The 25499-nt window shown below is 34.8% G+C and overlaps 2 protein-coding genes across 3 annotated transcripts in view; one reads left to right on the top strand and one right to left on the bottom strand.

Annotated features, from left to right (window-relative positions):
• SREK1IP1 (SREK1 interacting protein 1) overlaps nt 1–9395 on the bottom strand; it is a 35335-nt gene extending 25940 nt beyond the window's left edge. The window contains exon 1 of the mRNA XM_079144689.1: nt 9255–9395. Within this exon, the coding sequence (XP_079000815.1) occupies nt 9255–9276 (22 nt within the window). The 5' untranslated portion in view covers nt 9277–9395. The remainder of the gene's footprint in view (nt 1–9254) is intronic.
• Nucleotides 9396–9652: 257 nt separating this feature from the next.
• Nucleotides 9653–25499, top strand: part of CWC27 (CWC27 spliceosome associated cyclophilin) — a 249148-nt gene continuing 233301 nt past the window's right edge. Inside the window, exons 1-3 of one of the 2 annotated variants that reach the window (XM_079144877.1) lie at nt 9653–9917; nt 17130–17226; nt 23346–23458. In XM_079144877.1, the coding sequence (XP_079001003.1) occupies nt 9876–9917; nt 17130–17226; nt 23346–23458 (252 nt within the window). In that variant the 5' untranslated portion in view covers nt 9653–9875. The remainder of the gene's footprint in view (nt 9918–17129; nt 17227–23345; nt 23459–25499) is intronic. The other variant, XM_079144878.1, reaches the window with a different exon arrangement.

Raw genomic sequence — 25499 nt, 5'->3', positions numbered from 1 at the left:
CAATGAAAAATCATTTAAAAACCATTTCTTTAATATTTGAAGTCAAAACATTATTTCCCCTAATCCTAATTTTGTTTGCAAATATACTTACTGAGCTACTCTAGGAAAAATAGTTGTGCTACAATGCTTGCTTTAAAAATGAAAATGTTATTTCAGTGCAACTGATACATTAGGGAAACACTTGATAATGTAACTTTCGTCCATAAAAAACCAGTAGGTGAATGCAGAAAATTGCAAACAGCTGATCTGAACTGTAGAGGAACACACAAAACACACAGGAACATACTCAAAACATTTCCAATGATTTCAGTTCACATCAGTGTTGTGAAAAGCACCCATCCCCATCTGGTGTTGAGCCTTTTTTCATCAATTTCACATTTTGCCCTCTTCTCACCTCTTCATAACAAGTGACTAACTGCAGCTCTTCTGAAGTTACTTCCACAACTACCTCCAGGTCTTTTTAAAGGTGAAGTGCCATATTTATTGTAGTATTTTTGTACTGTTTAAGCAATTAACTTGTGTGTAACTGTGCTATTGTTTTTATCAGGTTCCTATCTTCTTCTTCTTCTTTTTTTTTTTTTTTTGAAAGTGTCACTAATGAAGTTTTAAGCTTTGTGCCCAATTCCATTTCCCCCCATAAACTGCATGGTTGAAGAACAAACATGTCACACTACAGCAGAATTGTGGAATAAAATTGGACTAATATATAATCTGCGGCTCTTTCATTATGAAAATAACTGCATGTTGGAGAAAAAAAAAACCCTCTAAGAATCCAGGTCAATGGTAAGTCTGTTTCCATAGAAACTGCAGATGCTGAATAATACTGAACAAAACTGCAGTAAATGCACCATTACATTAACCACAATATATTTAAAAATATTGTAATGGACAGATCTGTAATAATATTAGCATATATTGGAAGTGAACTCCTTAATGAGAAAAGGCATTGATAAAATTCATCATTCAAATATTTCATATTTTTAGAATGAACAAAATATAAAACTTTTTCTGGGAAATCATCTTTAACGAAGTTGAAACTTTTACATGAAAAGGAGCTATAACAAGAACTTTATGTAAAGGAACTCCCTATCAGTTATTTGCTGACCAGCCTTTGCTTAAATTAAGATTCCAGGGTCAGGCACAGTGCAGCATGCCTGTAATCCCAGCTACTTCGGAGGTTGCGGAAGGATTGCAAATTCAAGGCCAGTCCAGGCCAAAAAAAACCCCCCAAAAACAAAACAAAACAAAACAAACAAAACAAAACAAAACAAAAAAAAAAAAACAAAAAAAACCAACAACAACAAAAAACTTTTTCAGTTTCATTTGGTGCTAATTTTCATGACTACTTGGCCAACTGAATGCTTGGGACTTTGAATACAAGGCAAATGACAACACAGATCTAAGACAAGTAACACAATGAAGAGGAGACAGTTCATTCTGCTGTCAGGATTCATTGTCTAGAAGCATCAAATGACAAGGGCAGCAGCAGCAGACCTAACCAGGTCTCAGCCCATGTAGGATCTTGGATATGGGTTCCCTTGGACTTTTCTGTTTTCCAAGAATTATCATCTAGGCTTTTCTTAGATTCATTAATATCTTTCTTTTTTCTACTTAAATTAACCAGTAACTTTCAGTTGTTTGGAAGAAGCACCCTGGCTGATACAATGGTAGTTGTAACCAACCGCAAACTGAACATCTAGGCTATACTGTGAGGTCCCTACTCAGCTGAGTTATCCATCTTCCCCCTTTAGGCTCCTTTGAAGCTCTCTGTTCCACTCCTTTCTGAAGTCTGCTAAGGTTGTTCAGAGTAATACTGCCTACCCACCTCAAAGTTTTTCTTTGTATTCATGACTTACAATCTAAATGCTTTAAAGACAAACAATTTGATCACAGGAAAAAAAAATGCTGAATCCCAAAACCATCAAAAGAAAACTCAAAAGACACTCGAGCCAGGCATGGTGGCGTTCACTTGTAATTCCAGTGACTTGGGAGGCTGAGGCAAGAGGATTATGAGTTCAAAGCCAGACTAAGCAACTTATTGAAGCCCTAAGCAACTAGGCAAGACCCTGTCTCTAAATAAAATATATTTTTTAAAAAGGATTGGAGATGTGGCTCAGTGGTTAATTACCCCTGGGTTCAATACTTGGTACCAAAAACAAAACAAAACAAAACAAAACAAAACAACAAAAACACAACTTATGAAACTAGAAAACTTGTGAAAAAAATTGCAACTCATAGGACCAATAGAGGGTCTTTTTTTTTTTTATGGGTAAAATCTAGCAGGTCACTAAGAAAAAGATCAGTTACCAGTAGGAGAAAAAAATGGGCAAAGAATCTAAACAGAAAATTCACAGAAAAGGAAACAAATGACTAAACATATGGAGAGATGCTCAGTTTTATTTATAAGTGAAATATACATTACAAACTTTATTGGGATTCCATTGTCACTTATCAGAGTAGCAGAGATTGGAAAGGTTGCAGAGTGTGCAGGACATAACTCCTGTACCTTTCTGGTAGAAGTGTAAATTAGACATGTACCATCTCTATGGAAAGTAAGATGACATAATCTATCAGACCTATAAGTGTACATACTGCTTCAATCTAGCAATCTACTTCTGAGAATCCTCCCAATTTATTTACACGAATGTAGGAAAACTTACGTACAAAATTATTCATAGCAGCACTGTTTGTAATTGTAAAATAGTAGAAATAATTTAAATATCTATCATTAGGGGACTAACTAAATAAATTTGGCATGAAAGAATGAGGATGGTCTTTATTTAATGATATGTCATGATTTCTAAGATTTATGATAAAAAGAAGCAAGATGGAGAATACTGCTTATGGTATGTTGTCATTTGTATCACAGAAAGGAATTTATTTTTATTTCAATTATCTTTCTTTTATTCCAGGATCTATCATATATATTTTGATATATATGTCACTATCTGTAATATATACATACACACATATACATACATATGTCAAAATTCTCCAAACTGTACATTTGTGTACTTTTTTTAACATGTAAATTATACTTTAGTAAAGTAGTAAGCACAAAAAAGAAAATTTACAAAAAGTAACCTGGGCAAAGAAAGAGAAAAGAGAAAAATTAGAAATGACTGAAAAGAAGGTCCAGGTGCTATATAGCACATGCCTGTAATCACAATGACTCTGGAGGCTGAGGCAGAGGATTGCAAGTTCAAAGCCAACCTCAGCAACTTAGTGAGATCCTGTCTCAAATGGAAAAATAAAAAGGGCTGGGGATATGGCTCAGTGATCGAGCACCTCTGGGTTCAATCCCCAGTACCAAATAAAATAAAATAAATAAATAAAGGATGAACAAAGCTAAAAGGAATGAGAAAAACTGAAAGGGACAGAGTCCTTGACAGTTGTCTCAGGTTATTCAGTGGCTCCAAAGGAATGCTAAGTCATCATATTTTACCTAAATTCAGTTCCTTGGAGTTTCTCATCATCTGTTTCCCAAGTCAACTATTTAGTGACTGGGAACTTGAACAGTGATGCTTGGAAATTAGCATATTTTTTATTATTGTCCATTTTGGAATTGGAGGATGCTTGTCAAAGTTTTCTCTAAATTAAAGTGTTTTCTATAATCACTTAAATTTAAAAGTAAACAGTTTATGTAACTAAGTTTTCTTTGGATTAAATAATTAGAAATTGCAATCACTACTGTCAAACAATGCATATTTTTTTCATTTGATTAGATTTAATTAACTAGACTATGTTCTTTTCCTTTTTTGTAACAAGTTTTAAATTGGTTATTATTCCATATGGTTTTCATTAACATAATTTTGGGATCCTTAAACAGAACATCAATTTATTGAGCTTCTAATCTCCAAAAATTGTGGTCAAATTTTATGCCATGTAGGTGCTAACATAGATATTATATATATATATATAATTATATATATATAAATATATATATTTATATATATAATATATATATAAATATCTGTATGTCCTGCTGAAGTGGAATGCAAGTAAAACTCCAAGTATTTAAATGTGTATATTGATTTATATGAATAATTCATAGATATTTGGGATCTCAAATACTGTATGGAAGGCAAAGCAGAAAACAGCAGAACTTAGAAATTCTTCATGAATTTAAGAAATAGGCTAACTGAATTTCATGATATAAATATTTTGAAAGAGCAGATGTCCTAATGTTCAATTAAAAATGTCTTCATAATTTATTTGACTCCCAAAAGAGGAATAAAAGTAAAACAGAGTTGTTAACTGATATGAAAGAGCTAACATTTAAGTGAATGCATAAACTCTTTCATCCACTTGCCTCACAAAATAATCTTTAAAGAAAAAAGTTATAGGTATTACCTGTTTGAGTAAGAGACAGAAGTTCATTATCTAATGAAACAGTGAAACAAAATCAAGACTGAAATCTAGACAAGTCTGATTGCTTTAGTACTAGATTTTGCTTAGCAGCAATTCTAGTGATCAACCATCTAAGTATTTATTATTTACCTATTATGGCATAATTCTGAATTGGATGTTAGAGAAGCCACAAAGATAAATAAAGGTAAAGTCCCTCACTTAAGGAAGCTACACTATATCAGGTGTGTTAGCTTTCCATAACTAGAACAAAATGCCTGGGAAAAAAATCAAAGGGGAAAAAGGTTCATTTAGGCTCATGGTTTCAGAGGAGTAGGCCATTTTGTTGAGTCCATTGCTTCAGGCCTGATGTGAAGCAGAACATGGTAGCAGAAGGGTGAGGTACAGGAAAGCTGCTCACTTTATGGCAGTTTGGAAGGAGACTGAGACGGGTGGTGGAGGGGAAGAGTGGCATAATAGATTCCCCTTGGCATTTCTTGGGGTGGTTCTGATAGTGATTATTATAAGGTATGACTATACTTTATAATATACATATAGAGAGAGGGCTGGGGACAAGATATAGTTACCAAGTACTTGCACATTCCAAGGGCCTACTCCTTCAACTAGGTCTATAGTTTCATTACCTCCCAATGCCATCAAATCTACTGATGAGGTGGCAGCTCTCATAATCCAATCACTTCCCAAAAGCCCCAAAGTATTCAAAACATGAACCTTTGGGGGTCCATTCTAGATCTAAACCATAACACCAGGTTATCTGGGATAATGCACCCACAATCGTTATACACGACAGAATGTGCCAGTTGTTCAAAAAGATATCTATTTTTTTCCTTCTGTTAATATGCATGAAGAAGCAGCAGTCAGGAACCTCAGCAGAAAGACAGGGAATGGGTAATAGAAGGCATGGGTAGTAAAAGTAGACACTGATAATAAAAGAGGACATGGATAATGATAACAAGGGCAGGCAGGCAGGAAAACATCCAAAAGGTCAGAGAATCTGGTGAAGTCAGATTTTTGCAACATTGTAGAATGCATAAGAAGAGTGGTGGTAAGAAAGGGAAAAAAAGCGATTTGGTTATGCCCAGGGGTATGGAGTTCATTCTTGCAGAGACAAAGAACTGTGGCATTATAATGTTTTAGAAGCTTAAATCTAAGTCATTAATTTGTCATTGTGCAGACAAGGAAACTGAGTCTCAAAGTGGCTTGAAGAGAATCACAAAATTCACAGAGGTTTAAAACTAATTTCCTGTCTACCAGAAATGACAGGATCAGATATATGATTTAGGAAAATTATTTCAATAGCAATGTACAGCACAAACAAGAAAAGAAATGCCTATATAGTTTGAGTGAAAAGAAACTGGATATATTGTAATTTAGACATTCTTTTACTATAGTAATGTGTTTAAAAATCATATTCATTTTGATATGCCAGGCTGAATGAATTACTAATTTAGCCATTAATAATTCCCTACCTTGGCTATATACTTCTCTAAAGGAAAGAAGAAAAAAAAAATAGCCCCTCCATACCCAAAACTGAGTTTTTGTGCCGACTATATTGGTAAAATATATTGCCACTTGTGCCATGTCAGCTCTTCATGGAGAACGGTGAATCACTGACATGATTCCAACAACTGAGTGAAATTCAACAATTATGAATGGGAAAAGCAATTTTCCAAAGAAAGTAAACTTCACTGAAACCTATTTTCAAATGCTGTTTCTTTAATAACAACTAAGCATCCAAGATTTTTCTAAGAGTCTACAATATTTCATTGTGTTACTTACATAATGGTTTAAACTAACACACAATGCTAAGGAAAAACAGCTGACGCATGTGACCATAAAAAAGACAAATCTGGTTCTCCTGTGTGGGTTGTGGAAAGCAGCCTCATTACTTCATAGTCATACCTTATAATAATCACTAGCAGAACCACCCCAAAAATGCCAAGTTGAATCTATTATACCTAAAATAATAGAGCATAACATAATACTTGTCCTCCTTGATGATCACCTTAAAAGGTTTCAATAGAGCTCTATTTTCCTTTTATATATTGTCTGGATCAATCATCCAAGAAATTACCTTAACATTTTCTGTATCTGTATTTTCTAATGGCACTTGCATTGTACTTTTATAGCACCTGCCATGCTTATTATCTCACTTTTTGCTGAGTTTAAATAGTTTATCTATGTCTTGCCATCTAGCTTAATGGCACAACTTATTATTATACCTTGAAGCATTAATTTAAATTGAAAGAAGGTTAACATATCTATAACACTGGTCTAAGATTGAGGGAGTTTCAAATGTGGCTCTAGAAAATCACTTTTGTCCTCTTCCTTAAGTAGCACAATTACTAAAGTTTCACAAAGGCACAGACTGTGACACTGTGTCCCTCAGAGTGCCCATATCACACAAGTATTTTTAAAAAGTTTGCTCAAATAATGAAATGAACAATGACAACAGTCCAATACGGATGCAACTAGAGGAGCTAAAATCACCAGAGCTGATCTGATCAATCAGGACACACAGAAATCTTCTGCGTAGGTTTGTCTTCTTTTTTTTTTTTTACTGGTCCCTTAGATGTTGATATTCCCCAGGTTTCAGTCACAGATCATCCCTTCACATTGTACACTGCACCAGATCAAAGTCATCCATTCCCATGGCTTCAATCTCTCCTAAGTGCGTGGCTGACAGATCATTTTCTTTGGTTCTGATTTTTTTTCCTAAGCTACATACTACATCTCATAATGTCTACTAGGTATTTCCATTCCTATGTCAGACTAACCTCAACAGAAGCTCCGAAGTGAAGTCATCATCATCCACCTCTACTCTGCTCCTTGTCTTATCAGTAACAAGCCCCACCCAACTGCCTAAAAGTGAAATCCAAATAAACTTCATTTCCTGTTTTACATCCACCCATGTCAAATCAATCACCAATTGCTAGTGATTCAACCACCAAAAATATATCTCCAACCTATCTGCTTCTCTCCTTTCCTAATAAGACCATAATACCTTAGCCAGGCATTATCATGACTTGTCACAATTACTCTTAACTAGTGAATGTACCTCCAAACTAACTCCCCTCCAATCTACCACAAGGCCAGAAATATTTTTCAAAATATGAATTTGCTTAAAAACTCTTGAATGCCTTCCTATGATTTCTAAGATGACATCCAAACTCATTGTCACTACTTGCAAGGTCCTTCAAAAGCCAGAAACTACCTTGTAAATCAACATTATAGTGTGACAAAACAAATTCATGAACATGGTCTAGGAGCCATCCTCTAGGAGCCAGATTGGTCAGTTTATTAACTTTCTCAAAATAGGCAAGTTACTTGATTACTCTGTTCCTATTATCTGTAAAATGGGAACATCAATGCCTATCTCAGTGTGGCTGTGAAAGTTAAAGGAGATAAAATATAATATTTGCCACTGTATCTAACACATATGATAGCATAGTAAATGCTTAGTAAACATTACTCTTTTCATCTGTTTTTAATTTCTGACTTCTCTTCATTTGTTTGCTGAGTGACATATGTAGCAAACATCTTTCATGTCCTCTTCAGTAGCACCTCTACCTTGTATATCCAGTCCCTCTGACTGCAATCTCCCCTCCCAGAACCCTATTCTTCCCACAATTCTTTAGGTCTAATCCCAAACACCACATTCTCTGGAAAGTCCTTCTGGCCTCTGCTGTACCCTGTTAAGAGTCCTTACTTCATGCTCCTCAAGGCCTTGTATTTTTCTTGCCATAGTGCTAGTCCCACTTTGTGTAAATTTTTCTTCTCTTCACTGCTAAATTGTAATTTCTGTGTGAAGAGCAACAGTGTCTATCTTGCTAACCACTGTATTAAAGCATACCTAGGATAATGCCGAGCATGCAGTAGGCAGTTAATAAAGATCAGAGATGCTCATAGATCAGAGATCTCATAGATCAGAGATGCTCCTCCCCAAACTGCGGATGGTTGAAAAGTAGTATTCCTATAACAGTTGTCTACAATTAATCTTCAGAAAAAGTTGCCACGGAACAAAGAACTTGGTCTAACAATACTGGGAAAGGGAAGAGGTTAAGCAAAGTTAGGGCTCTAGAGCAATACTTTCCAGAATCTGTGTTATACTAAAGTGCGTTGTTAATCTTCAAGTAGGGGGAGGGGGAATATTTATCAAATACTCTCCAACCAGGGTTCTGCAGAACACACCATGGCAAGGCCGATTTAAGTTCCCCTACTGGAACTTCTGAGAGCTGGGACTCACGGGCCAGGACATCTCTGGAATACTTATTTCACAGGGTTTGTCATTTTTAGGGCAGTAACCTCTGACCACAGAAATTAGAAGCTAGAAGGTGCATTACATACACTTTAACAAAGCTCCTTCTCTGAGAGAGATCGAAACTGAGGGTCCAAAGGGCAAAGCAACCGGTCTACCGCCACAGCGACTACACCCAACAGGAAGAGCTAGAAGTAGACTTGCGTTTCATCTTAGTGTCTTCCAGTACGAACAATGCCTCTGACTACCTGGGACCGCCAAGTATTCCCACTCAAATTTTATTTTTAAGTTATACCAAAGTGAAGGTCAGCTCTTCTCGGGCGCTGGCCCCCTTAGGCCTACCATTCAGTCCCTCACTTCTCTCCATTCCACGATACACTTTCCCTATGATCCTGCGCAGCCCGGACTTGGCTAGAGGCAGCGATACGTTTTTTTTTTTTTTTTTTTTTTTTTTCCTTTTCTTTAGATTTGTAAACTTCTTCATGTAAGACAACCAAATTTGTCATTTTTTTAGGCCTCCGCCTAAATCCCCATGGGCGCTACTCCTTACCCCACCGCACCCTATCCTACTTTACCCTACCCGCTCCCCTCCTCGCTCGGACACCGGGGCCCTGCTGTTGGTCTTCACCTGGAACTGCCATGACGCTCATAAGAGGGGTCGTTGAAGCCCTTAGCTTTCGAGAATGCGTTTGCTTCCCGCCGGCTGTGAAGACTACACACAAAGCGGCCTCTAGGACCCGCGCCGCAGCACCTTCGCGATCATAGGGGAAAGCCTCTGGGGATGGCGGAACCAAGTAGCTACGGATGCAGTTTCCGGGCGACTCATATTGCAGAACACACATGGTCTGAACCATTACTGCTAGCTTCGGGGAGTGAGTGTGACCTGCACACTCGTGAAGGGAACACCTAGGACTTACAGATTGTTACTTTTTATATTGTTGCAAATAATGATGTTGAACTTACATTAAGGTATAACAGGTTCGTAATCATGTTTTGTTGTTTGGAGAACACAGGAGTCCCCCCTCTTACGGTTAGCGGTGCTCCGGTCCAGGAGCAACATGGCGGCGTCCGTGAGGGGCTAGTTTGGAGGCGAGATAGTGTTCGCTGTCGCTGTCTGCGTGATAGTGACCGAGTGGAACTTTCCCTGGCAACACAACTTAGGGATCGTGTACTGATAGGCGTCCGGATTTAGTGACTGGCCGTCCGCTGGCGTCCCCACTAAGGAGCAGATTCCTGAGCACTGAGCAGAATGAGCAACATCTACATCCAGGAGCCTCCAACAAACGGGAAGGTGAGAGCCTCACCTATGGTTCCAGGGGTCCTCGAATGAGGTCTGCCCGATAGCGGAGTTCAGGGATCTTAGGGTTGAAGGAGACCATAGAAGTGTTGTTCCTTTGCCTGCCTGTGGTCGGTGTTGCTTCAAAAATTGAAGTTGGCACTTCTCAGCATAGACTTGAAAAAGTCCCAAAGTGAAGATGTCTCCATCTGTCTGCTTTCTGGCCCTGATTCCTGCTTTACCCCAACTCACTCAGGCGTCTTCTAGCGTCTCCGGTTTTTTAAAGTATAATTTTGAGTTTGATGTATTCTTAGCTTAACTTGTAGATCAGTCATTCTCCATTCTCTCTGTAATCGTTTATTGAACACTTGCTAGGCACCAGCACTGTACAACGTGGATTGATAAGATCTACCTGTTACCATAGGATAGCTTATAATTTACTTTGAGAGTCAGGCAAGTAAAGAAAATTCTATGGTATGTCTGATAGATGTGCTTTTGGAAAGATTTTGTTGCTATGACAGTAATTTAGGAGTAAGCAACTGGGAATGTTGGGAAAAGAATCATGGAGGAGATATCTATTGGGCTGGTCTTAAAACGAAGTAATTGTCAGTCAGAGAAAATGCGGAATGTTACCACATTAGAATGGGAAAGGATTTCCTGATAGATTTGATGTCCAAGCCATGTCACTTCCCATCCAGGGTGTTCATGTACAGTTTGAGGCAAAGGAGGCAATTGTGAAATATGTCACCTGAGTTCTGGAACTGAGACCTAGTCCATATCACATATGAAATGTGATAAACCAGCAAAATGGTAAATATAGTGGTATTGAAAGTATGTGGTTGAGGGGCTGGGGATGTTGCTCATTGATAAGGGTTAACCTATCATGCACAAGACACTGGATTCAATCCCTGCACCCTGTTGAATTAAGATAAAACTACAGTTATATAAAATACAATTCCGTTGTGTAATTTTATCACAAATCACTTATACAATATTTTATTCATTGAAATTTGGTAATGTAATCAGGGCAATTTGAAGGTAAAAACAAAAATGCTATAATTCCCAGCAAAAAAAATTTAGTTTGTATTTGGGATAGAACACTTCTTTGCTGTTTGAACTTTTCCTGGGCATTATAGGTGAGCATCCCTTTCTAATCTCCAGTCCCACCCCACACCGCTTCACATCAATGTGAAAACTCAAAATACCTACCTTCTTCTATTTCCAAAGGTTTCTTGGGGGCAGTGTTAACACCAGATGATAAACACTGGTAGAGACTGACTAGATTGCCTGTCTTGCCAGGCAGGGCCTTCTTCACATTTGTTATTCCTCTTTCCAGTGTGCTCTTTTACCTGCTCAGATGTCAACCTTAGCCAGAAGGCCTTTCTTATCTGTTTTCTGTGAAATTGCAAACCTCAGTCATGCCCTTCATCCCAGTATCCCTGGCCTTCTTAACCTCTTTATGGTATTTTCTACAGTATCTATTATTTGTTTATTGTATCCTCCTTTGTACCTTTCTGTGTAGAATGCAAACACTGTTAAGTGCAGAGACAAGAATCTAGAACAGTGCTTGACACATAGTAGGAGTTCAGATATTACTGTAAGAGTGAATGGGAATTAATACGACATTTCTCTTAACTTCTGAAACATACTAAGTATCAGTGAGTTTGAAGTATATTGTTAGGGGCTAGGGATATAGCTGGTAGAGTGCTTGCCTCACATGCACAAGGACCTGGGTTCAATCCCCGGCACCACCAAAAAAAAATAAATAAAAAAAAGTGAAGTTATACGTTGTTCACTGAAGGTAGATTTAGTTGCTTTATTCTAGAGGATAGTTTGAAATGGTCATGTGGATGAAAGCTTTGATAAGTGTACATTATAAATCTTTATTGAGCACTTAGCACACGACAGGCTTTATATTAGGTTTGAGAGATGTTCTGAAAAAATAAAACAGCATCATACCTGTTATGGAGTCAGTTGAATGAAATATATGTTGAACAAATAATTATGCAAATAAATGTGTAATTACAAGTTGTGATGAATACAGCTTGTCTTCTGAAGATAAATGGGATGAAAGAGAACATAAGGCATGCCTCACCCAAGTTTTTCCTCCAAAATTCATTTGGAATTTTTTCCAGCACAAAAAATGATTGAAGAGATTGAAGCTTCAAAGTTCTGTAGAGAGCTTGGCAAGGATTTGGGCCTAGAAAGAATGTAAAGTAGATTTAATAATTTAAAGTATGCTCAATGAATGTTTAGTGCCTTTACTTTCTAATGGTACATTAGATATTGAAAATATACAGAGATATTTAGAATAAATGGGACAAAATTCCTCCCTTCAAAGAACATGGTATCAACTTAGAAAATGATTGATACATGATGGCAGTGGTTGACCCTTGGATGTTGTCCACAAGTGTGTCGTTTTGCTATGTTATGCTCTAGCCTTAGTTCCTAAAAATAAGGCACAGAAATGTAGCGCTTGACAGAGATTTTCTTAAGCATAAGGTAATCCATTGAGATTGAAATTTCTGTGTACTATGATCACATAATCTAAATTGCCAACATCTTATTTGGGTCCTTTAAGAAAAAGAGCCACTGAAGTCCCAACGAAGTAGTCATGGCCAAAGGAGGAAGTCATGAGCCTTCTTTATTAATTCAGTAGATATATCAAATGAGACCATTAAGAGACTAGGTAAGCAAGGTAGCCCCACCATATGTACATTCTTATTGCTAGGTATAAATTGCCTGGAGCAAAAAAAACATATCTATTTGTTTATGAATAATAATTAGAATATAATGGCTATCTTTTTTATTTTATTTGTTCTTTTTAGATACACATGGCAGCAGAATGTTTTGGCATATTATATATACCTGGAGTATAACTTAATCTAATTAGGATCCTATTCTTGTGATTGTACATGATGTGGAGTTATCCTGGTCTTGTATTCAAATACAAGGATAGGAAAGTTAGATTAATTCAACTGTCCCTCCTATTCCCCCCTCCCCTGCCCTTCTCTTCATTCCCCTTTGTTTTATCCAGTGGACTTCTACTCTTCCCTTCTCCACCTTCCCTTGTTGTGGGTTAGCATCCATATATCAGAGAGAACATTCAGCCTTTGGTTTTTTTGGACTGACTTATTTCACTTCGCATGATATTTTCCAGTTCCATCTATTTACTAGCAAATGCCATAATTCCATTCTTCTTTAATGACTGAATAATATTCCATTGTATATATGTACCACATTTCTTTATCCATTCATCTGTTGAAGGACACCTAGGTTGGTTCCATAGCTTGGCTACTATGAATTGAGCTGCTATAAGCATTGATGTGACTGCATCACTGTAGTATGCTGATTTTAAGTCTTTTGGGATAGATGGAGGAGTCGGGTAACTGGATCAAATGGTGGTTCCCTTCAAGTGTTCTGAGGAATCTCCATCCTGCTTTCCATAGTGTTTACACCAATTTGCAGTCCTACCAGCATGTATGAGAGTACTTTTCTCCCCACATCCTCACCAACGTTTATCATTATTTATATTCTTTGTAATTATGGCTACCATTTTTTGAGCGTTTATTTGTGAGGTACTACTCTAAGCAGCCTGTATGGTAGCTCTTTTCATCCTGCAGCAGATCTATGAAGATATCATTCCTGTTTATAGATGGGCAAATTGAGTCATAGACATGTTAGATACCTTGTCCAAGGTGAGAAAGCTAGTAAGTGGAAGTGTGATCTTTGATATTGGGTGGCCTATGGTGGGAAGGATGATATTCATTGGTTTGTTTTTTTAGAGTAGCAATCATATGTACATACATCCTAGGATCTACATCTACTTGTATTTATCTTCTCTTTTATTTGTTTAAATGTAATATTTTATATATTAAAATATATAAACTTGTTCAGGCACTTTTTTGTATCATGATGTGATTTATCTTAATGACTGGCTAAATGGATTTACAAACCTCACAAATTTCATATTGAAGATAATGTTAGTATAAATATAATCAAATCATGAGAAAATGGTAGAGCTGATGCCTCAGTATGGGAAGTCTGTAAAAATTTAGATGTAATTATGAAGTTATTATCAAGATTATTTTGAAATATGCATTTCTGTTTATTACTGTTAATGGTGAATTTTAAAATATATATTGCTTTCAAATGTTTATCACTAGGAGTATAGAAGCCAATATTTAATCTCTCTCTCTTTTTGTTGAGGGGGAGAATACTGGAGATTGAACCCAGCGGTGCTTCACCATTGAGTCACATCACTAGTCCTTTTTATTTTGAGACAATCTCCCTAAACTGCTGAGGGTCTCATTAAGTTGCTGAGGCTGGCCTCCAACTTGTGATACTTCTGCCTTAGCCTCCTGAGTTACTGGGCTTATAGGCATGTGCTGCCACATCTGACCTTTTCATATTCTTAACTAGGTTTTCAAGGTGTTTGAAAATTAAGTATGTAGAACAAGAAAATAGGCCTCTATAATTTGAAAGCAACATTACACTAAGTGAAAAAAGCCAGAACACAGGGGCACATATTGTATGATTCCATTTATATGCAATGTTCAATTGGCAAGTGCATGCAGATAGAAAGTAGATTATTGTTGCCAGGGTGTAAAGGTAGAGGGAGATGGGGAGTGATTGATAATAGGTATAAGGTTTCTTTTTAGGGTGATGAAATGTTATGAAATTAATGGCAGTGGTTGCACAGCATTGTGAATATAGTAAAAACCACTGAATTGTTTAAAAGGGTGAAATGTTTGGTATGTGGATTTTATCTTCATAAATTATTATAAAAATAGATTCAGTATACCAGTAATAAATTAAAATAATAATTATTTTAAAATACTGTTTATGTGATCTTATAAAATTTATTTTATTTGATTTGTTTAATACCATATATATTAGCAATAGAGTACTAAATATATTTAAATTTTGGATGTGAGCTCTAAGGCTTTACTTTCCCTCCACACCCACTTTCTCTCTCTCTCTCTCTTTCTTTCACATACTAGGGACTGAACCCAGGGGTATTATACCTCTAAGTTACATTCCCAGCACTTTTCACTTATTTTATTTGGAGGCAGTTTTTTGCTAAATTGCCCCAGGCTGGCCTTGAATTTGCCATCTTCCCGCCTCAGTAACTGGGATTGCAGTACTACTGTGTCAGTTTTTAAAATTTTTTTTGTTAATCAGTTTGCACACTGACAAAAAAATTTGGAATTCATTGCTTTAGAGTTGCAAAGTAAAGAAAACATGTCTAAATTTCTCTTTAACAATAGTGCTTCATTTTAGGTATGTAAAAGGATAATGAAGTAGGGGAGGCTATTGTCTTTTTAGGTGTACTACAAAGATTTGGATGTGCATCAGGCATAGTGGAAAAATCAAAAGGCATTGCGTAGTGTTGTTCCAGATCCATTCTCAGTTAGAAGGAGTTATCCACTCTCCCCATTTGTAGCTTAGTGTTTATTTTCCAGGGGAGTGAGAATGAATTTGGGTTGGTTTGTCACTATCCACTATAGATTATCTCTTGGGCACTGTTTCATGCCAAGCCATGTTAGAAAGTCTTACTTTCCACATAGTCAACATATGATTGCTTTTGACTTAGGCATTTTTTTCTATTCAAATCAGGTGTGACCCTGGCAATCCCAGGATTTCTTTTGAGACATATGGCAGGGTTCTAGTAGGACTTTTTTTTTTTTTTTTTTTTTTTTCAGTATAGTATAGAAAATATGGAGAATTTTTTGGAGGCAGTATGATGATATAGGAAAAGCATATTCTTTATAGTCAGACAGCCTTTGACTTAACTTATTCACTGTAAAATGGGATTAATGATACCTACTTTGTTTGGTCAGAATTTAATGGAATAAGATATCCAAAGTGTCTGGCCTAGAGTCTGATACATGGGAAACTTTCAACAAATATTCCCTGTTTGGTACCAAATAGATTAAGAAAATTGTGTATGTTTGCATTTCTAATTCTTTTATATTTACTTAACAGTTAAGGAAACTATTTAAAAATCTACCTCAGTGTAGATATTTTCATTTCTCCCATTCTCGTGGTTACTGAAGAGTACTTGTAGGGGAACTATGTAGCTTGTAGAAGCCCAGAAAGATTTAATGAATTCATCAATGTTATAAAAATTCATGGCAGCATTTTCCGAGCTTCTGAAACAGAAATTGAAAGGTAGTGGTAGCAAAAATGCACTGAATAGAGAGAGGAGATTGAAATACTGTTCTTGCTTTTCTGGCTCAGCTTTCTGACTTGGGCAATTTATAATCCTCAGGCATCCCTACAAGGCAGGGGCTTAATTGAATGGTTTGTAAGCTTCCTCCATTACCAAAGAAGTGTATATGTGGAAACTAATGCAGGAATTTTAGGAAAAAAAAAAAAAGAAGTGTGACTTCTATCAATGATAGTGACTTCCTGTTAGAATCAGTTTTTTTTTTAAATAATGCACACTGCATGTTCTTTATTTCTAAGAACATTCTGAATGATTGTGGTGGCTACATTTATTGATATTGATGAAGTTTGGTTATTGGGGGCAAAAAAGGAAAAAGATGGGTGCCATAGTTTTCAAACTTAGGGTTTAACATTTTTTTTTTGGTTATTGTTGTTACTTGTGGTTTTTACTAAGTCAGTTATAAGCTATTGCCTCCTGTCGACTCAGTAGGGGTTCTGGTTGTTTCACCTAGGAGTAACCACTGTCATAAGCTAGTGGAAAGGAAGCTACTTACCGTAGGTGGTGACTTTTAAGACATACCATTTTAGTCTCAATCAGAATGAGATTAAGAATATTATTTTGTAAATTATGAGTAGAAAATTAAAAAGTAGAGTAAAAGCAATTATAAATGAGTAATTATAAAATTATGATATCATTTAAGTGGTCTGCTTTTAAATTTCTTAATTTAATTCACCAATTTTATTAGAAGTGATATAATAAGAAACAATTATAAAAAGTTTGTGTTATCATCTTTAAATGAATTATTTTCTGTGATTAAAAAAAAGTATATACTATTTTTCTTAATCCTAAACTTCCTGAAAATGGTATTTTGAGAGATCTAAATGCACAGTGGCTTCCAGTACATATTTGACATTTTGCTTAGTATAACAATACAAGTCAAGCAAAGTTTCTACTATTTCTTCTAAAATTGGAAACTCGTTGGTGAATGCTGCAAGTTGAACAGCAGTTCAACTAATTATCAGACAAATGATAATAAAATGTTATTCCTCCTGCAGGTTTTATTGAAAACTACAGCTGGAGATATTGACATAGAGTTATGGTCAAAAGAAGCACCTAAAGCTTGCAGAAATTTCATTCAGCTTTGTTTGGAAGGTAATTATAACTCAAGAAATTTTAGTTAATTTAAAAATAAACTGCAGCGTATTTTTTATAACATTGAAGACTGGTGTTAGATAGTGGTAATAAGTAGTGCATATTGATATGAGTGATATGGTCTTGAGCTGTGTGTCAGAAAATAGAGGCAATAACAGCTTTCTCCAAAATGAATCTATGTAGTTTTAACAGAAATTTATTTCAGCAAAATAAAACTTTGATCATTTTTTCTTTCTTTCATACTCTAAATATACATATTCCCTAAGATTGTCTCTAGTTCTCTATTGTCTTCACTTTTCTGTTATTACTTTCATGGAAATGACTGTCACAATTAGAACTCCAGCCATTTCTTCCCTTCTTAGAACCAGTTTATAGATTACTTAATGGACTTTTCTTCCGGAACTTTCCAATGTCAGCTGCAACTAAATTAATCAAAGACCAAATTTACCAGAGTTTTCCCCAGATTACCTTGACTTTGATCTTCATGACTGCAGTTGCCTGTTATCTGGTCTTCCTGACTTATCTTTAATTTTCTTTTTCTTCTATTTATTCATCTGATATTTGAATCCTCAGTGTGGCTTCCTAGCTTTCTAATTTTATTTCTAATTACATTAACTACATGGTTTCAGTCAACTATTACCTTTATTTTTTATTGATTAATATTTTGGGGGGTATAAAGATTGAACTCAGGGGCACTCATATCCCCATATGAGCCATATCCCCAGCCCTTTTTTGTATTTTATTTAGAGATGGGATCTCACTGAGTTGCTTAACTCCTCAATGTTACTGAGGCTGGCTTTGAACTCTTGATCCTCCTGCCTCAGCCTCCTGAGCAACTGGGATTATAAGCTTGTGCCACTGCTCCCTGCCTATTACCTTTATTTCCCGAACATTTCCTTTCTACTTGTACTTTCATAGATATCCTCATACTGGTTCTCCTTTTTTTTAAGAAGTGTTTTCTCTTTTCATTTTTTTAAGTGTACCTGTTTTTAATGTCTGTTCAAAATTCTAGTTTTTCCAGAGTCTCTCTAGCATTCACTAATGTTATTCTCAATGTCTACTTTTTAAGATTTGAGTCATAAGGTGATGACTTTTCTTTTTAAAATACATTACATTCATTTACATTCACTACACAATATTTTCTTATGAAACTAAACATCCCAAATGTTTTTAGAACTTCTTGTTGGTTCTTAAAATACATTGCATATGGTTTTGAATATCTTCAATGGTGGAAAATCATAGTCCTCCTAAGTTAAATCTGATTTTTAGAGAAAACATTTTTTAAGGTATCAGAAAATAGCATTTTTGGTCAGAATCAAGATGTAAAAGAGAATCCACAGTATCTAGTAGTATGGTATAGTGAGAACTCTCCAAATAGATAAATACCAGGGGAAGATTTAAGAAATTAAAAAAAAAAAAATTGAAAGAGGCGGGGGGAGAAGAAGAAGAGAAGAGAGAGAAAGAAGACATCTGCACAAACCATTATTAATAATTGTTATGGCAGGCAGGAAGGAAATAGAGTCAGACAGGTAGTTTAGTTAGAGAGACCTCAAATAACTGTCAACAAAGCTAAGAAGCACATGAGACACAGAAAAGTCAGACTTGTTTCTGGTAAGAAGTTTTGAAGAATAAAAAGCTCAAATTTTACAGGAGGAGAGTTAAATTACAAAAACATTAAAAAGAAAAATGGCAAATTGCAAACCATAACCAGGTAAATGGAAGAAACAGAAAATATCTGGATATAAAATGACAATGAAGAAAAATAACGAGGTTTTTAAGTTGGATGATGATGAAGCTCAATTACAGCAGCAAAAAAAAAAAAAAAAGAAATCATTCTCCAATTTATAAGAATACAAGGAGAAAGAAAAAAGAATAGAAAAATAGTAAGAAAAATAACCAGAATAATTCTCTTAATTTAGCAGATAAAAATTGAATTGTTATTGGAAAGGCTAACAAGAAGCCCAAGAAGACTGATTTGAAACAAAGATACTCACAAGTGAGTAAAGTCAAGCTTTTAAAAATATAAATCAGAAAACCCCGGTTTGATTCTTTTAAATCTTTAATTCTGTGATCTAAACAAGTCATAATGTTCCTTGATCTTTTATAACACTCAAATCAGTATAAACCCCCAAAAATAAATAAATAAAAGAAAGAGAGAGAAAAGCATGGTTTAATCTAAAACCATTAAAGGGAAAATCACAACATTTCCAAAAACAAACGATCTACCATTATACAAACTTAGTCTTGGATTTTTGGTCTTTGTAGTATAGTTAGGTCAACATTAATAGTGAGTGTAATTTGTTAGGTCAAAAAGTTATTATAATGGATACCTTTTATAATTTCATTAGTTATCTGAAGTGTGAGGAAGGAATAAAATTAATTTATACAAATATTCCTTCTTTTACTACAATTTTACTTCAGCCTTGTCTCTTCATGATATAGCCTTCAGTTATTTTTAGCTCCTACTTCCAATAACAGCAGCCTATTGATTATTTAGAAGTGATAAATGTAAGTATGTATTTTAACATGCTACATGTTATAAAAAAAGTTTTTAATAAAACTAAAATGTATATAAAAAATACTAGAGAGGCTAAAGTAAATAGAGCAGACTGGTCAAAATGAACTTTAGATATAAAAAGATTATCAGTTACAAAAATATGCAAAATTAAACACAAAACAAAAAAAATTAAAACAACAAAAATTTATATTCCTATATGTATTTGGACTAGAAACATAAATTAGTCAAGATGTATCCATAATACCCATACATTGGACAGACAGAAATAAATACTATAAAGAGAAAAAGTAGAATTACAGCAGAAACATAGGAACTCTGTTTCATATTTGAGATTCATTTAACTTTCTTTTTTCAGTAGTAGATAACATTCAGTAGGATATTATGAACATGCATGATGAAATAATCTTTATTCAAAACCTTATGAGTATGATGCATAAAAATAAGAAGAAAATAAACTGTGGAAAATGCAAACTCTATTATAATACATGATTTGCTTCAGTAAAATTTTAAATTCATAGTTTAGTGGCAGTTATTAATAAGTTATAGGGAAGTAGAAATATTAGATATGAGAAATTTGTGGAAATTAGAAATTACAGCCATAATATAACACAAAATTATGGTGTAAAGATTATAGAAATTCATACTAATTTGCATACATAATATAATTTTATTCAGTCTACAGAAATATGATTGGGAAAATTATAAAGAAAATCTCAAAAGAAAAAGCTGACATCATGAAAGACTTAATAGGAAGTAAGGAGAAAAGAATAGGATGGCATAATTTAAACTTTGAAAACACAAGTAATAAAGACCTCTTTTATCTCCCCCTTCTCTCCCCTGTGATATGTATATGGGTCTTCTAGATCCTGCTTTTTAAATGTTTTAACCTGGGACAATAATGTGCACACTCGCTCTCTGTCTCTCTCTCTCCAAGTTGTCTCCTTCTAATCCATTCTCTGCTGGCAGTTTAATCTTTGGAAAAGCAAATCTGATCATGTATTGAAAAAATGTTTGTTGACTGTATGTTATAGATCTAAAGGAATATTTTCATTTTTATTATATATACTAGGGTAAATTTAATTTTCTGATTTGAATATGAGTTTGTAGAATTTGAGTGTAAATATTAAAGTTTGACCTCACAGTTGTGTCGAACTTGAAAATTTATAGGTCGGTTTCACATGACCTTATTTAATCTTTAGAACAACACTGTAAAATTAATTTGCATTGTTAGTTTTATGATGAGAAAATAGTTTCTAAGGTTGCACTACTAGCAAAAGGCAAGTCCCAGAACTCCTGATTGCTAATACAGCATTAGTCTAAGTGACAAAATGGTTACATAGGCTGTTACAGATAACTTCTAGACTTCTTGGTTTGTATAGTTTCTATTTGTTATCAAACAGAACTTGTCTCCCAGAGGACCTCTTGTGAAAATGGCCCTACAACTGCTTACTGGATGAAGGACTGAAAAAAGTCAGCTGGTATTCCTTTCTACTTCCAATGTACTCTGTACTGGATATAATTGGTTGATTACAGATTACATTTTTAAGATAAGATTTCATATGCAGTTGTATCTTGCAAGTGCTTTGCAAGCCAGTGTAATAGGTACTTTTACAATAGGTAAATTATGTCAGTAGTTGTACCACAGTAGATACCTAATATTTTTCATTGAATGAGTTGTTGTTTTCATTTGCAAGTAATAGAAGATTCAACTCATGATGATTTAAATAATAATGAAATTTACCATCATGTATGATAAGAAAACTGGTATTAGATAGTTCTACAGCTTGGTGTAATCTTCAGGGGACTGTGCTTTATCCGTGTTTTGCAACCCTCAACCTGTGATTGAATCATAAGTGCAATCAATAATTGTCTGCACTTCTACCTCTGTTGCTGCTTGCTTGTTGTCTTTACAATAGTAATAGCTTTTTTAAAATTCAGCACTCCTTCAGGGCTAAGTATATACTCTACCTGTATTTTTCTCTTGTAATTACCTAATTAAGTACAAAATTAACTTAAGTGAGATAAAATAAATTCTTTTTAAATAAATTTAAATAAATTCTTTTAAAATAAATTTTTTTAAACTGAGGTGAAATTTTTATACCCAGAATTAGCCATTTGGAAGTGTACAATTCAGGGGCATTAAGTTCACTCAGTTAACAGAAAACTCTACCCATTAAGCATTCACTTCCTATTCTCCCCTCCCTTCAAATTCCCTATCAGTCACCAATCTGTCTTTCATTTCTGGATTTACCTATTCTAAATATTTCATATAAATGGAATCATACAAATGTGACCTTTTGTGTTTGGTTATATTACACATTTTTTCTATCCATTCATCCTTTGGTAGACATTTGAGTTGTTTCTACCTGTTGACTATTTTGAACAGTGCTACAGTAAACATTTGTGTACAAGTATTTGAATGTGTACAATCCTTTTGGATGTATATAGCTAGACTGAAACTGCTGGATCATTATATGCTTAATTTTGTGTTTTTACAAGTGTTTTTTACCAGCAGTGTATGAGAGATTCAGTTCTTCTACACCCTCACCAACACTTTCCAAGATTTTTAAAAAATAATAGCTATCTTAGTGAGTAAAAAGTGGTATCTCATTGTAGTTTTGTATTTCCGTAATGACTAATGATGTTGAGCATCTTTTCTTATGCATGTTGTTCATTGTTTGCTACTTCTTAATATAAACTCTCTTAATTATGTTAAACCCTAATTCTTGCCACCCGCTGCCAAAGTCTTTGTTTGTGCTTTGCCTCACTGAGTTGCCTTGCTTCTGCCTTCCCTTACTTAACTTCTTTCTCCTCCATTCTAGGTTCCTGATAATAAGTGCTATAGGAGATCATATATGGTATCTTTTGTATGTTTGGGACTTCAAAAATTTTGTATTTATATATAATTTCTTTCAATCGTTGAATGAGTCTTTAATGGGACTCAAAAATATGTTAATGTTCATTTTGAAAGTTTCTTGAAGAGATTGAATTGATTGTGCTAGATCTATAATCAGTAAGTAATTTTGACATATTGGGTTTGTATATTGTTTGCATATTGATAAATTAATTTTCTATTGGGAGAAGAAGAAGCAGGAAATAAGATATTTTCTACTATGGTTTCTCAGCCTTAGCACTATTGACATTTTTTATGGGGATTGGCCCTTACAATACAGGATGCTGAGCAGTATTCCTACTCTTCACTCACTAGATGCCAGTAGTATCCCCCAGTTGTGATAACCCAAAATATTTCAAGATGTAAACAAATGTCCCCTCAGACACAAAATTGCTGCTCCTCCACCTCCCAGTTAAGAGCCACTGATGTATACCAAACCTCTAATTTTTATTCTGAAAACAATAATCCAGAGTTTGAGAGAATCCTGGAAATAACAACAAAATAACCACCACCAAGGTTTCTGTTGAAGTATGTGCTGTTTAGAAAAGTAAATATTTTATAAGAAATAGGAAAGAAAAGTTTTGGTTTGGAAGCCTATTTAACATTCTGGAAAATAAATCTTGTGACTCTAGTGGCATATTAATTTTGATAACCATACATACACTTAATTTTAGAAATGGATAAATTATTTTAAAACTTTTTTTTCAGCTTATTATGACAACACCATTTTTCATAGAGTTGTTCCTGGTTTCATAGTCCAAGGGGGAGATCCTACTGGCACAGGGACTGGCGGAGAGTCTATCTATGGAGCCCCATTCAAAGTAAGACTGAATTACTAATATCATTGTTATTACTTTTGCAGGTCAGCTTGGATTGTTTAACTGAAAATGATTGTGCTCCACAAGAAGAAAAATCTTTTCACATTAGTATACAAAACCAACTCTCTGTCATCTAGAATTATACGAGGATAAAAGCAACACTTACCTATCAAATATTCTTTCTAAGTTGTCTTATTACAAGTTTTTATATTAGATTGAGTTCAGGTAGAACTAAACATGGTAGTGGAAACAATGTGATTCATAAAAAAGGCTACAAAGAGTAGTTTTTGATGTCTGACTTTGTCTAATCTCTGCATCTCTATGGGGTAAAGCATTTTTTTGAATATTGCATGTGCTATTTTATTTTAAAACATTTTATTTAAGCACTTGGGAATCTAGAGTAGTTTGCTTAGGCTGCTATACCCCAAATACCATAGACTGGGTGACTTAAACAACAGGAATTTGTTTCTGACAGTACTGGGGGTTAGGAAGTCCAAGGTCATTGTGTCTGCCAGTTTGGTTCCTGGTGAGGTCTCTCCCTGGTTTGTTTTTGGCTTTCCTACTCTGAGGTCTTCACATAGGGAAGAGATGGTAATCTCTGGTGCCTTCTTCCTTTTCTTATAAGGACATGAACGCTGTTGGGTTAGGGACTTGTCCTTAGGACCTCATCTAACCTTTACTGCCTCCTCACAGGCCCAAATGTAATCACATTAGAGATTAGGGCTTCATTGTAAAATTTTTGAGGGGATACAATTCAGTTTCCCTTAGCAGAATTTATTTTTAATTATACACAATAGAATAACACAGAATGCATGCCACAGTGGAAAAATCACAAGAAGCAGCAATATAAGAAAGCTTATAAAAAGGTATATTAGTTAAGAATAAGTCAGAGATTTCTTTATTGTCAACACAGATCTAAGAAGAAAAAGAATTAATATCATACTAAATAAATTAAGGGATCGTGGGTGTAATTCCTTGGTAGAATGCTTGCCTAGCAAGTACAAGAGACAGGGATTGATTCCTAGCATCGCAAAACAGAACAAAGTAAGGAACAGTAGAGGGTTCAAGTAAAAAGCTAAAAACTGTGTTCATTATTAGTATGATGGTACCAACATTAAGTCCTTTGAGAGAGTAAGAATTGATAGTTCTTAAATAGGGGAGTTTATGAAGAACTTTGTATTTGTTCTAAAGGGAGAGAGTATCTGGAGTCTCCTTTCAGTTTTTACTGGGTCACAGTATGATTCTTGAGAAAAACAGTTGAATCATTTGCTTTAATTTCCAGATAATGGCCTTAGAAAATGTGAATGATTAGTAAGAAAAAAAATCTCAGATGTCGCTGTTAATACTATTATATTTTACCAAGGTGAAATGTCTCATGATTTTAGAGCCTACATTCTTGTAGGAAGCATTCCTTTATTCTATTATTTGGTGTCATAAAATAGCTCTTTTGACAGTTCTTTCCTAACTTGAAATCTTTGCTTTGTTACTTTCAGGTTTTTCAATTATTTTTAACACAGTATTCAGAATTATGATACATTCAGTTCAGATTGCTTAAGGATTATTTATTATGGAAAAATAACTTATTTTGTTAAAAGCATTGATTATATAACATGGGCATATAATAAATGATTCCAGTATCAGGTCTGGATGCAAATTCTGTTAATTCATAGATTAAGGAATCTGTTAAGTAGTCCTGTAAACATAGGAAAACCACCTTAGAAACGCTTGTACCTGCTGTTTTGAAAACTGGCAAATGGGTTCGGTACCAGGTCAGAGAACATTGAACTTAGGACTTTAAAAAACACAGTAAAATCACATTAGTACAATCATGGTAGATTCTTTGAATCAAAAAACAAGAAGAAAGGAATTATTTCTTGACATTTAAAAGAGTTTAGGAGGAGCAATAGTTGAAGACTTCACAATGGTTCAAAGCTGAATTTCTTGGAGAAATAATAGGTTTTAAAAGTTTTGAATAACTTTGAAGGATGAGAATAAGGAATTGAATCTTAGAAATCTATTTCTCTTTTAATGAGTTCCTTTTGCT

This window comes from Sciurus vulgaris, assembly GCF_902686455.1.
Source record: "Sciurus vulgaris genome assembly, chromosome: 6".
NCBI lineage: Eukaryota > Metazoa > Chordata > Mammalia > Rodentia > Sciuridae > Sciurus > Sciurus vulgaris.
Note: the sequence above shows the minus strand (reverse complement) of the source record. Positions and strands in the feature narration are given on the sequence as shown.